This window comes from Rhinopithecus bieti, unplaced genomic scaffold (assembly GCF_001698545.2).
Source record: "Rhinopithecus bieti isolate Rb0 unplaced genomic scaffold, ASM169854v2 scaffold_574, whole genome shotgun sequence".
Taxonomy (NCBI): domain Eukaryota; kingdom Metazoa; phylum Chordata; class Mammalia; order Primates; family Cercopithecidae; genus Rhinopithecus; species Rhinopithecus bieti.
The window spans coordinates 470,419-481,934 of record NW_016803605.1 but is presented as its reverse complement, the minus strand read 5'-3'; the positions used below and the strand labels follow the sequence as shown (position 1 = coordinate 481,934).

The window sequence follows — 11,516 nt, the reverse complement described above, 5'->3', positions numbered from 1 at the left end:
CGGCTAGTTTTTTGTATTTTTTTAGTAGAGACGGGGTTTCACCGGGTTAGCCAGGATGGTCTTGATCTCCTGACCTCGTGATCCACCCATCTTGGCCTCCCAAAGTGCTGGGATTACAGGTGTGAGCCACCGCGCCCGGCCGAGCTACGCCTCTTATGTGAGGTCCCACAGTCCATGCCAGGACATAATTCCATTTTAGGGCGTTTTGCTGTAGAGTTACTGCTTTTTTTGTTTGTTTTTTTTTTTGTTGTTGTTGTTTTTTTGTTTTGTTTTTTTTTTTGAGGCGGAGTCTCGCTCTGTCGCCCAGGCTGGAGTGCAGTGGCGCGATCTCGGCTCACTGCAAGCTCCGCCTCCCGGGTTCACGCCATTCTCCTGCCTCAGCCTTCTGAGTAGCTGGGACTACAGGCGCCCGCCACTGCGCCCGGCTAATTTTTTTTTTTGTATTTTAGTAGAGACGGAGTTTCACCATGGTCTCGATCTCCTGACCTTGTGATCCGCCCGCCTTGGCCTCCCAAAGTGCTGGGATTACAGGCGTGAGCCACCGCGCCCAGCTAGTTACTGCTTTTAACTGTTAGGCTTTTGAAGTAAATACCGTAGGTACCTTTGTGGAGGAAAAAGGCAGTAAAAACCAGAGACCTAGAAGTTATGCTGAGAAGTGGCCGTCCTGGGTCCCATGTCCAGTTCTGTGGCCCTCCCTGGGCTTTGGTGTCAACTGATCACTTGCTTTCTTCCTTTTTTTTTTTTTTTCCCCCTGAGATGAGATCTCACTATGTTGCTCAGGCTGGCCTCTAACTCCTGGGCTCAAGCGATCCTCCCACCTCAGCCTCCCAGAGTGCTGGGATTACAGGCGTGAGCCACCATGCCTGGTCCCCTTCCCTCTGTCTGAGAGACTCTCCTATGTGGCTGTGGGTGTGACTCTTTGTGTCCTCAGCATGGGGCCTGCCTCCTGCTGGCCCACCACTTGGTGTGGAGGTTCAGGGCTTGGGCACCTTGGGCCCCACCCTGAGGGGCCTCTGCCTCCAGGTTGGAGCCTGGGGTCCTCCAGGTCTCCTGGGGTGACTTGGATTCAGGTCCGGTGGCTCCCATGGAGCTGAAGGGGGTGGATATTCTTTGCCGTGGGTAGGCCCGAGGCCGCAACTCGTTCTGTTTCCCACTCTTAGGGCTGACTAAGAAGAGAACCAAAGTCCGGAAGAAGTCACTGCTTCTCAAGAAACCCCTTCGGGTCGACCTCATCCTCGAGAACACATCCAAAGTCCCCGCCCCCAAAGAGTGAGTGTCCCGGCACCCCTGGGCCCTTCTTTCCCGCCAGACTCTGGTCCTGAAGGGCTTCCGGGGTGGCGGGATGGTAGGTGAGGGTCATTTGGAGGGTAGGGCAGGCACAGGGTCAGGCAGGTTTGGGCTTTGGAGTGCAGGTTGGAGGGAGGGAGTCTGGGTGCCCTGGTGCTGGGCCGAGGCAGTGAGGAGGGGCCTGGACCCAGCTTGGGGCTTGGGGGTTGGGGAGGAGGGGCTGAGTGGGAGGCGTGTTCAGGAGGCACATCAGGTGGGTCTTGGGGCATGAGCGGGTGAGAGGGTGGACAGCTGGCCTTCCCCTGAGATGGGATGTGGAGGAGGAGCGGGATTTCGGGTGATGCTGAGGTTGGTTTTGACATGGTGGTGTGAGGTGCCTGGGGGATGTCCAGGACAGGACTGTCGCTTCGTTGAGTCTGGGGCTCAGAGGGGAGGGGAGGCCTAGGCAGGAGACAGACGTGGGGAGAGGGGTTCTCTGAAGAGGAGGCGGAGCACCACCTTTTGGAGAGGGGGTGCTGGAGCTGCCTTAATGGTGGAGGAAGCCCGACAGGGAGGAGGCCTGGCTGCTGTTCAGGCCGCCACCTCACCTGCTGCACTTGTGCCACCTCTCCCCGACCAGCGTCCTTGCCCACCAGGTTCCTAACGCCAAGAAGCTCAGGCGGAAGGAGCAGCTATGGGAGAAGCTGGCCAAGCAGGGCGAGATGCCCCGGGAGGTGCGCAGGGCCCAGGCCCGGCTCCTCAACCCTCCCGCAGCCAGGACCAAGCCCAGGCCCCAGGACACGGTGGAGCGGCCTTTCTACGACCTCTGGGCCTCAGACAGTGAGTGACCCTGCTGTCACCTGCAGATGGGGGCAGGACTGCCATGTGCAGTTGTGTGTGTTGTGCACTGCACACGAGTACAGTGCGAAAGGGAGTGCCCTGTGCTTTGGTGACCTCCCAGCAGAGTCACACGTCCTGAAGGGGCGGCTGTTTCCCACTCGTACTTTTCCTTTCCTGAGTTGTGAGGCTCCTGCCTTCAGCTTTGGTCTCCTCCAGTTTCTGAACCCGTCCAGACACAGTTTTGTCCGGGCGATCAAGGCCCCTTGGGGTCTAGAATCAGTCCTTCCCTTGCCTGAGCTTCAGGGTCACCTTTTTGAAATGGGGAGGGATTGGGGGGAGCCCTTTGGTGCCTATTCCATGCTGGGACTGTCCCAGCAGCTCCCCTCGCTGTATCCACAGACCCCCTGGACAGGCCGTTGATTGGCCAGGACGAGTTTTTCCTGGAGCAGACCAAGAAGAAAGGAGTGAAGGTGAGATGTGGGAAGGGCGTCCTGGGTGATTGGAGGGTGAGGAGGGCCGGGAGCTGCTCTGTGTTCCTGCAGTAGAGTCTCAGTCTCAGAACCCTTCTATCCCAGTGGCCGAGAACTCTGCTGGAGCCAGGTGGCTGGGATTCCTGTCCCGGCTCCAGTGCTGACTGATCCTGGGAAGGTGGGCTAACCTTTCTGTGACTTGTGTCTTCCTCTAAAATGCAGATGAGGGCGGGGCATAGTGGCTCACGCCTGTAATCTCAGCCCTTTGGGAGGCCAAGACAGGTGGATCACCTGAGGTCAGGAGTTTGAGACCAGCCTGACCAACATGGTGAAGCCCTGTCTTTACTAAAAATATTTTTAAAAATTAGCTGGGCGCGGTGGCACGTAAATGTAGTCCCAGCTACTAGGAAGGCTGAGACAGGAGAATCGCTTGAACCAGGGAGGTGGAGGTTGCAGTGAGCCGAGGTCATGCCACTGCACTCCAGCCTGGGCAACAAGAGCAAAACTCCGTCTCAAAAAAAAAATAATAAAATATAGATGAAATTGTACTTAGATCGTGGGCTGGTGGGGAGAATTTAAAGAGGTAACGCGTGAGAAGGTGGAGACGGTGCTGGCAAGTGGCAGAAGTGTCATGGGTTTGAGTTTGGATTTGCAGCCTCCTCCTTCCTGAGCTGCTGTACCCCGAGTGTTAGAGCCCAGGTACTTACAGTCTTCGGGGCTCAGCCAGAGAAGCCCTTGCTGGAAAGAACATGCAATAGCAGTGTAGTGAGAGACCTGGAAGGGCGAGGGGCAGGCCATGCAGAGGTCCCAGGGAAGAGCCGCCAGGCTGATGACAGAGGCTTTGAGGGGGGACCGAGTGTGTTCAGGAGCCGGGAGGAGAGGGGGTGGTCGCGGAGGGAGTACAGGCCAGGCTTGGGGGATTATTCTGAGCGGGGCAGATGTGTGGGGCACCACCAGAGGGTTTTGTGGAGGGGAGGGGTGGGACCCAGGTGGCCACTCTGGGGAGGTCACACTGTGGTGGGGCAGGTGTAGAGTGAGACGCCGGGAGTCAGGGGCTTGAGAGTGGAGCCCTGAGCCAGCTGGGCTGGGGCTGCGGGTGACCCGGGACATAGTCATGGGGCAGACGCTCCAGGCCTTGCCAGCGGTTGGGTGTGGGAAGAGCTTGAGGGGCATTCAGGTGACTCCAGGCTTCTGCTGGCGACTGACAGGGCCTTCGTGGGTTGGAGAGAAGATGGGGAGGGATGAAGAAAGCCTGGAAGTGGGCCGTGCGCCCAGGTCACCCAGGCTTCTAAGGCGAGGCCCTCCTGACCGAATCACTCCCCAAAGTCCCGTCTGGTGACTTTACCACATTGCAGTTAAGTTTGAACACACAAGTCCGGGGGACCTTCTGACCTCACACGGCCTTACCCTGCCGCGGCCTTTTCTCCACAGCGGCCACCACGCCTGCACACCAAGCCGTCCCAGGCACCCGCTGTGGAGGTGGCGCCTGCCGGAGCTTCCTACAACCCATCGTTTGAAGACCACCAGGTAACAACACCACCCTGACCAGGCCTCCCTCCTCAGCGGGCTCTGCCTCTCGGTCAGGGCTTCACTAGCTCCCTCCCTGTGCTGGGTGGTGCTGGGTGGTGCTGGGAACTCCAGAGTGACCCAGACAGCCCTGGGGCCTGTCCTCACGGGGCTCACGGTCCAGTGCAAGAGACCTGTTCCCAGATAATGATGAGCAGAGTGGTTGGGGCTGGGAGCCCAGATGGGGTACCTGGCCCAGCCTGGGGGGTCAGGAAGGGGTCCTTGGAGGAGGGGACGCCTGAGCCAAGGCAGAGGCAGAGGCTGAGGGAGGGGTTTGCAATGGGAGGGGGGGAGTGAGTTTTCCAGGTGGCGGGAACAGCACGTGCAAAGGTACAGAGGTGAGTGAGACCATGGCGCCTGCCAGGAAGCCTGTGGGACAGAGATGCAAAAGGCTGTGGTGACTCGGTGGCACACTGGCAGCCAAGTGACAGTTATTCACAGGCGAGGCTAGCTCAGCGATGGGAAAGTCTGGCTGGAGCCACTGTGCATTTAGCAGGCATCTGTTGGGCACAGATACTGGACAAAGGGTACGAAAACCCCTCCCTTGACCGGATGCAGTGCCTCACACCTGTAATCCCAGCACTTTGGGAGGCTGAGGCCGGCAGATCATTTGAAGTCAGGAGTTCGAGACCAGCCTGACCAACATGGTGAAACCCCGTCTCTACTAAATACAGAAAATTAGCAGGGCGTGGCAGTATATGCCTGTGGTCCCACCTACTTGGGAGGCTGAGGTGGGAGGATTGCTTGAGCCCAAGAGGTCCAGGCTGCAGTAAGCTGTGATGGCACCACGGCACTCCAGCCTGTATAACAGAGCAAGACTCTCAAAAAACAGCCACAACCCTCCCTGGAGGAACACTCCTTCTCCTGGGATGACGTGACTGGAGAGACGCTGAGATGTTCGCGATAGAGGCAGGATGCTTGCCCTCATCATTTTTAGCGTTCATAAGAAGGAGCTAGCCAGGAACAGAGGCACCTTCCTCATCTGGTAGAGAAAAATGTCTGCGGAAAAAAGCAACAGTGTGCTCACGTTTGAAAGGACGAGGGTGCCGCTCTCTGCCGTCTGTTCCTGGACCAGATGTGGGAGGAGGCGTGGAGATCGGACATTCGCTTTTAGATTTGTACAGAACTACTTCCTAGAGGTCAAATTTACTTATCATACAGTCACCTGGTTAGAGTATGTGATTCTGTGGTTTTTAGTGACCATTGTGTAACCATCCCCACAGTCAATTTTAGAACATTTTCTCTGTCCGTAAAGGAAACCTCACACACGTCAGCCGTCACCCCCACAATTCCCTGTCTCGTGTGGACTTAGGCAGATGCCAGGCTTCCTGTCTCAGGGAGTTGCCCACCCCGACCAGTTCACATAAATGAAACTGTGGGCCGGGCGCGGTGGCTCACACCTGTAATCCCAGCACTTTGGGAGGCCGAGGTGGATGGACCACCTGAGGTCAGGAGTTTGAAACCAGCCTGACCAACATGGAGAAACCCCGTCTCTACTAAAAAATACAAAATTATCCGGGCGTGGTGGCGCATGCCTGTAATCCCAGCTACTCGGGAGGCTGAGGCAGGAGAATCGCTTGAACCCGGGAGGCGGAGGTTGTCGTGGGCCAAGATCATGCCATTGCACTCCAGCCTGGGCAACAAGAGTGAAACTCTGTCTAAAAAAAAAAAAAAAAAAAACGGAAGCGTACAGGCCAGACTGCCTTCCCAGACGTGCAGAACAGGTGTGAGGACGAGGGTTTGAGGTGCCCTCTGGCTCTGTGCAGGGTGGGGTGTGCTGGTAGATGGGGCATGGGGAGGAAAGCCTGGGCCGGGGTGAGATCCGTGGGCACTGGGTGAGGGACAGATGGGAGGTAAAAGGGTCTAGTCTCAGTGTCCCAGGAGAGGTTCAGGGACGGGTCCTCACTCCCGCCGCCTCGCAGACCCTGCTCTCAGTCGCCCACGAGGTGGAGTTGCAGCGGCAGAAGGAGGCGGAGAAGCTGGAGCGGCAGCTGGCCCTGCCCACCACGGAGCAGGCCGCCACCCAGGTGAGCCCCGCACCTGCCCCTCCCTCCCCTCCCGGGGCCTGCTACCTACCCCTGACACTGCTCCCTGCTTCCCACCTCCCCAGGAGTCCACGTTCCAGGAGCTATGCGAGGGGCTGCTGGAGGAGTCGGATGGTGAGGGGGAGCCAGGCCAGGGCGAGGGGCCGGAGGCAGGGGATGCCGAGGTCTGTCCCACGCCCGCCCGCCTGGCCACCACAGAGAAGAAGACGGAGCAGCAGCGGCGGCGGGAGAAGGCTGCGCGCAGGCTGGTGAGCACCTGGGCCGGCGGGGCCTGCTTCTGATGCCTCGCCTCCTTCCTTCCTTCCTCCCTCCCATGGGCTGTCCTGGGTGCTGCGGGCAGCCTGCCCACCCCAAGCCCCGTGTGTGGCCTGTGGTTTGGGCTGTTTGGGATCCTCACAGCTGAGACTCATTTCCCAGCCTCTTCCAGGCAGGCCTCTGGGCTGGGGTGGGACGGGGGTCCCTGACGCTTCTGTTTGAGGAGTGAGGTGCGGGGAGGTTTCTGCACCGCAGACCGGGGGAGATGGGTGACGGGGCTGAAGCTAGCAGCTGCTGGGAAGGCACTGGAGGCACTGCTGACCTGATGGGGACAGGGTCAGGAAGGGCCTCCGGGGGCAGGCAGATTTGTGCGGGTAGGGTTCCCTGTGTAGAGGGAAGGCCTCCCTGGGTGGGCAGCACTCGCCTGGACCCTGACCCTGCCCTGTCTCCACAGCGGGTACAGCAGGCCGCGTTGCGGTCCGCCCGGCTCCAGCACCAGGAGCTGTTCCGGCTGCGCGGGATCAAGGCCCAGGTGGCCCTGAGGCTGGCGGAGCTGGCGCAGCGGCGGAGGCAGCGGCAGGCGCGGCGGGAGGCTGAGGCTGACAAGCCCCGAAGGCTGGGGCGGCTCAAGTGAGAACCAGGCCGGGGGTTCTGGGAGAAGCTGGGGTGGGGGCCAGGTCCCAGGGCCTGACGCCTTCCTGCCTTTGTTCAGGAACTGCCCACCCCTCCACCGGGAGACCACCTCTTCCCCCACAAAACCCCACATTCTCAGAGGCCCTTCCTTCTCCAGGAAGGGGCTTTGGACTGGGTGTCCTGGGCCCTGCAGGGGTGATATTTCTGAACACCCGCCCTGTTCTGCAGGTACCAGGCACCCGACATTGACGTGCAGCTGAGCTCGGAGCTGACAGACTCGCTCAGGACCCTGAAGGTGCTCATTGCTGGCGCCGCAGAGCCCTGTGCCCAATGATGACACCATCCTTGCTCCCCGTGCCCCCCAGGGGCTATGGGTGACATCATGGCTGCCCCTGGGCTGGGCCAGTGGGGCCAATGCCCAGGGGCTGAGGGCACGGGGTGCTGGGGGGGATCCCAGGGTAGGGGTCAGGCTAGGGTTTGAGTCTGGGACCCTAAGAAGGCCTTTCCTTCCAGCTGGTCCCTGTTGCAGTCTGGGTCGCCTTTAGGACTAGAGGGACCTTCCTGAAGTTCAGAACCAACTCTGTCCCTCCCCTGCTCAGAACCTGCTGTGGCTCCCCAGTGCCCCTGAGGAAACCCAGCTCCTCTTGTCAGCTACACACCTGGCCTGGCCTGCCCCAGCCATGGGGCTCCAGCCAGCTGTGCTCATGAGTGGACTGCACCTTCTCCCTCTGACCCAGCCTTTGCCCTTGCTGTCCCCTTTTCTGTGTTGTCACCAGCCCACTTCCCATGACTCCTCCAAGCCCAGCTCAGAGATGGCCGTGGGTTGGTGGCTGTCATCCCGGCGCTGAGCCCCAGCAGCTGAGGGCCAGGCTGAGTCCCTGGTGCCCACAAGGCTCCCCTGGGGAGACTGCACAGGGCTGAGCTGCCAGGACCCCGAGGAGAGGTCCCAGGCCCTCGGGCTTCTCCCAGGCCCTGCTGAGGCCTCCCTCTCTGTCCTGCAGCCCGAGGGCAACATCCTTCGAGACCGGTTCAAGAGCTTCCAGAGGAGGAACATGATCGAGCCTCGAGAGAGAGCCAAGTAAGGGGCGGCTGGGGCTGCTGTGGGGTGAGGGCATCTGGGATTGGCCCCGGGCACTGACGGCTCCATTGTCCCTGCTCCAGGTTCAAACGCAAGTACAAGGTGAAGCTGGTGGAGAAGCGGGCGTTCCGTGAGATCCAGTGAGTCCACCCGGTTTCAGCACAAGGGAGCCCTTCTCCCGCCCCATGGTGCCCCCCGAGTCCCAGGGCCCCTCCCAGAGGGTGGCCAGTGGCTGAATCACAACCTCTTGGCCATGCCCAGAAGAGGCCTTGAAACCAGAGTGGGGTTGGGAGGGTCCCCAAAGGGAAACTGAAAGGCAGGGAGTGTCAGGTGGGCAGGGGTTGTGGGGCACCCTCTTACCCACCCTCAGCCCCTCTTCTCTGTCCCCAGGTTGTAGCTGCCATCGGATGCTGGAGCCCTGCCCTTCAATAAAAGTCCCTTTTAGCCAATCAGTGAGCTTCGTGTGTGGCTTGTGTGCCTCCTGCGGGCAGCTGCTCCCGGGTGCAGACTCTGCATGTCCCTCTGTGGCGCACAAACATGTAGGTGCCAGAACTCGCCACCAGAGCCTGGTGAGGTCCTGGGGTGTGTCCGAAGGGGTCGTCAGCCAACTGGATCGTGGTCTGTCCAATAGCAGTGAAGTTGGCAGCCCTTCCAAGCCCGGGCAGATCCTAAAAAGCCAGCAGGCAGAGGGTGCAGGGCTTACGACCTGACTGGAGGTGGGGGGTGAAGCAGAGGTGAGGAGGAGGTTCTCTACTGGATTCCAACTTGGAGAATAGCCCAGTTCCTTCTGCTGCAGTGACAGCAGCTCTCGCCACACCGATGGTAGGAGTGGTGGCATCTGACCTCCGCCAGGCACCTGCTATCAGGTTTATGCAGGTGGATTCACTCACTGAACTCACAGCAGCCCAACCAAGGAGGGCTGTACTTACTCCCGTTTTCAAGGTGAGGAAACAGGGCCGGGCACAGTGGCTCACTCCTGTAATCCCATCACTTTGGGAGGCTGAGGCGGGCAGATCACTTGAGCCCAGGAGTTTGAGACCAGCCTGGGCAACATAGCCAGACCCTATTTCTACCAAAAATTAGCCAGGCGTGGTGGGACACACCTATGGTCCCAGCTACTGGGGAGGCTGAGGCAGCAGAATCACTTGAACCTGGGAGGCGGATGTTGCAGTGAGCTGAGATCGCGCCACTGCACTCCAGCCTGGGCAACAAGAGTGAAACTCCATCTCAGGAAAAAAAAAAAATGCCATCTGCCAAGGAGGCCAGCCTCTGACCCAGTGAGTCTGTGCTCAGGGGTGACCGAAGGAAACTGCTGGAAACGGGGAGGAAGCTCTTCATGCCTGGAGACGGCCGTCAGGGCGTCGGCCACATTCCTGGATACCCGGGGGTGTGGGTGGTCACAGCCACTGAAGCACAAGCCCCGTGGCGTGGACACTCAGTGTCCTCAGGAAGCCCTTGGTATTTCTTTGCTGGGGGAAATGCGTCTGTTCCCATGTGCAAAATGGGGGATCCACAGCAAAGATGTGTGTGTGTCTCTGCACAGAAATGGCATTTCACATCCGAATTTTATGTCAAAAGCCTGAAAGTACAGAACTCAGCTGGGCACAGTGGCTTACCCCTGTAATCCCGTCATTTTGGGAGGCCCCGGCAGGAGGATTGTTTGAGGCCAGGAACTGGAGACCACCCTGGGCAACACAGTGAGACTCTATCTCTAGAAAAACATTTTTTAGGCCAGAGCAGTGTAACTTGTGATCCTAGCACTTCAGGAGGTTGAGATGGGTGGATTGCTTGAGCCCAGGAATTCAAGACCAGCCTGGGCAACATGGCAAAATCCCATTGGTTTTTACAAAAGCTGGAAAAATTAGCGGGCATGGTGGTGCCCCAGCTACTCAGGAGGCCAAGGTGGGATGATCACCTGAGCTTCGGAGGTTGAGGTTGCAGTGAGCCAGAATCCACTGCATTTCAGCCTGGGTGACAGAGAGACCCTGTCTCCAAAAAAAAAAAAAACTTTTGAATTACTTAGTCACGGTGTTGTGCTCCTGTAGTCCTTGCTCATCAGGAGGCTGAGGCTGGAGGGAGGTGGAGGCTGTAGTGTAGTAAGATGACGCCACTGTGCTCCAGCCTGGGTGACAGCGAGACTAAAACATAAAATGCGGAACTCTGGTTCACAGTTTGCAAGCTGAATTTCACTAATGTCTGCAGTTCCTTTGAAAAATGTAAAACAGAGGCCGGGCGCGGTGGCTCAAACCTGTAATCACAGCACTTTGGGAGGCCAAGATGGGCGGATCACGATATCAGGAGATAAAGACCATCCTGGCTAACTTGGTGAAACCCCGTCTCTACTAAAAATACAAAAAACTAGCTGGGCGAGGTGGCGGGCGCCTGTAGTCCCAGCTACTCGGGAGGCTGAGGCAGGAGAATGGCGTAAACCCGGGAGGCGGAGCTTGCAGTGAGCTGAGATCCGGCCACTGCACTCCAGCTTGGGCGACAGAGTGAGACTCCGTCTAAAAAAAAAAAAAAAAAAAAAAAAAAACAGAAATTACCCGCACGTGGTGGCAGGTGCCTGTAATCCCAGCTACTCAGGAGGCTGAGGCAGGAGAATGGCTTAAACCCAGGAGGCGGAGATTGCAGTGAGCCGAGATCGTGCCATTGCACTCCAGCCTGGGCAACAGGGTGAGAGGCCCATCTCAAAAAAGAAAAGCTTCAGGCACCACAAAACCTGGATCTGCTTCTGATTGTGATAGAAAAATATTGGAAGGACTACCCAACAATTGGAGAACAGCCGAACAAATGATACATCTATGCTGTGGCATGGGTATGACTTTGCTTTTATAAAAGGGTGGAAACCAGACGAATGTGACGGCTTGCTCTTGTCGTCCCAGCCCTTTAGGAGGCTGAGATGGGAGGATTGCTTGAGGCCGTGAGTGAGACCAGCCTGGGCACCATAGCAAGACCCAATCTCTTAAAAAAAAAAATTAGGCCGGGCGCGGTGGCTCAAGCCTGTAATCCCAGCACTTTGGGAGGCCGAGACGGGTGGATCATGAAGTCAGGAGATCGAGACCATCCTGGCTAACACAGTGAAACTCTGTCTCTACTAAAAAATACAAAAAAGCCGGGCGTGCGGGCCGGGCGCGGTGGCTCAAGCCTGTAATCCCAGCACTTTGGGAGGCCCAGGCGGGCGGATCACGAGGTCAGGAGATCGAGATCATCCTCGCTAACGCGGTGAAACCCCGTCTCTACTAAAAAATACAAAAAACGGCCGGGCGTGGTGGCTCAAACCTGTAATCCCAGCACTTTGGGAGGCCGAGACGGGTGGATCATGAGGTCAGGAGATCGAGACCATCCTGGCTAACACAGTGAAAC

General features: G+C 58.3%; 1 protein-coding gene across 1 annotated transcript in view; it reads left to right on the top strand.

The window, feature by feature from the left end:
- NOP53 (NOP53 ribosome biogenesis factor) overlaps positions 1-8,605 on the top strand; it is a 15,664-nt gene extending 7,059 nt beyond the window's left edge. Inside the window, exons 3-13 of the mRNA XM_017889180.1 lie at positions 1,161-1,269; positions 1,907-2,106; positions 2,506-2,576; positions 4,008-4,103; positions 6,065-6,169; positions 6,253-6,435; positions 6,897-7,072; positions 7,304-7,370; positions 8,077-8,153; positions 8,237-8,293; positions 8,544-8,605. Coding sequence (XP_017744669.1) covers positions 1,161-1,269; positions 1,907-2,106; positions 2,506-2,576; positions 4,008-4,103; positions 6,065-6,169; positions 6,253-6,435; positions 6,897-7,072; positions 7,304-7,370; positions 8,077-8,153; positions 8,237-8,293; positions 8,544-8,550 — 1,148 coding nt within the window. The 3' untranslated portion in view covers positions 8,551-8,605. The remainder of the gene's footprint in view (positions 1-1,160; positions 1,270-1,906; positions 2,107-2,505; positions 2,577-4,007; positions 4,104-6,064; positions 6,170-6,252; positions 6,436-6,896; positions 7,073-7,303; positions 7,371-8,076; positions 8,154-8,236; positions 8,294-8,543) is intronic.
- Positions 8,606-11,516: the final 2,911 nt, after the last annotated feature.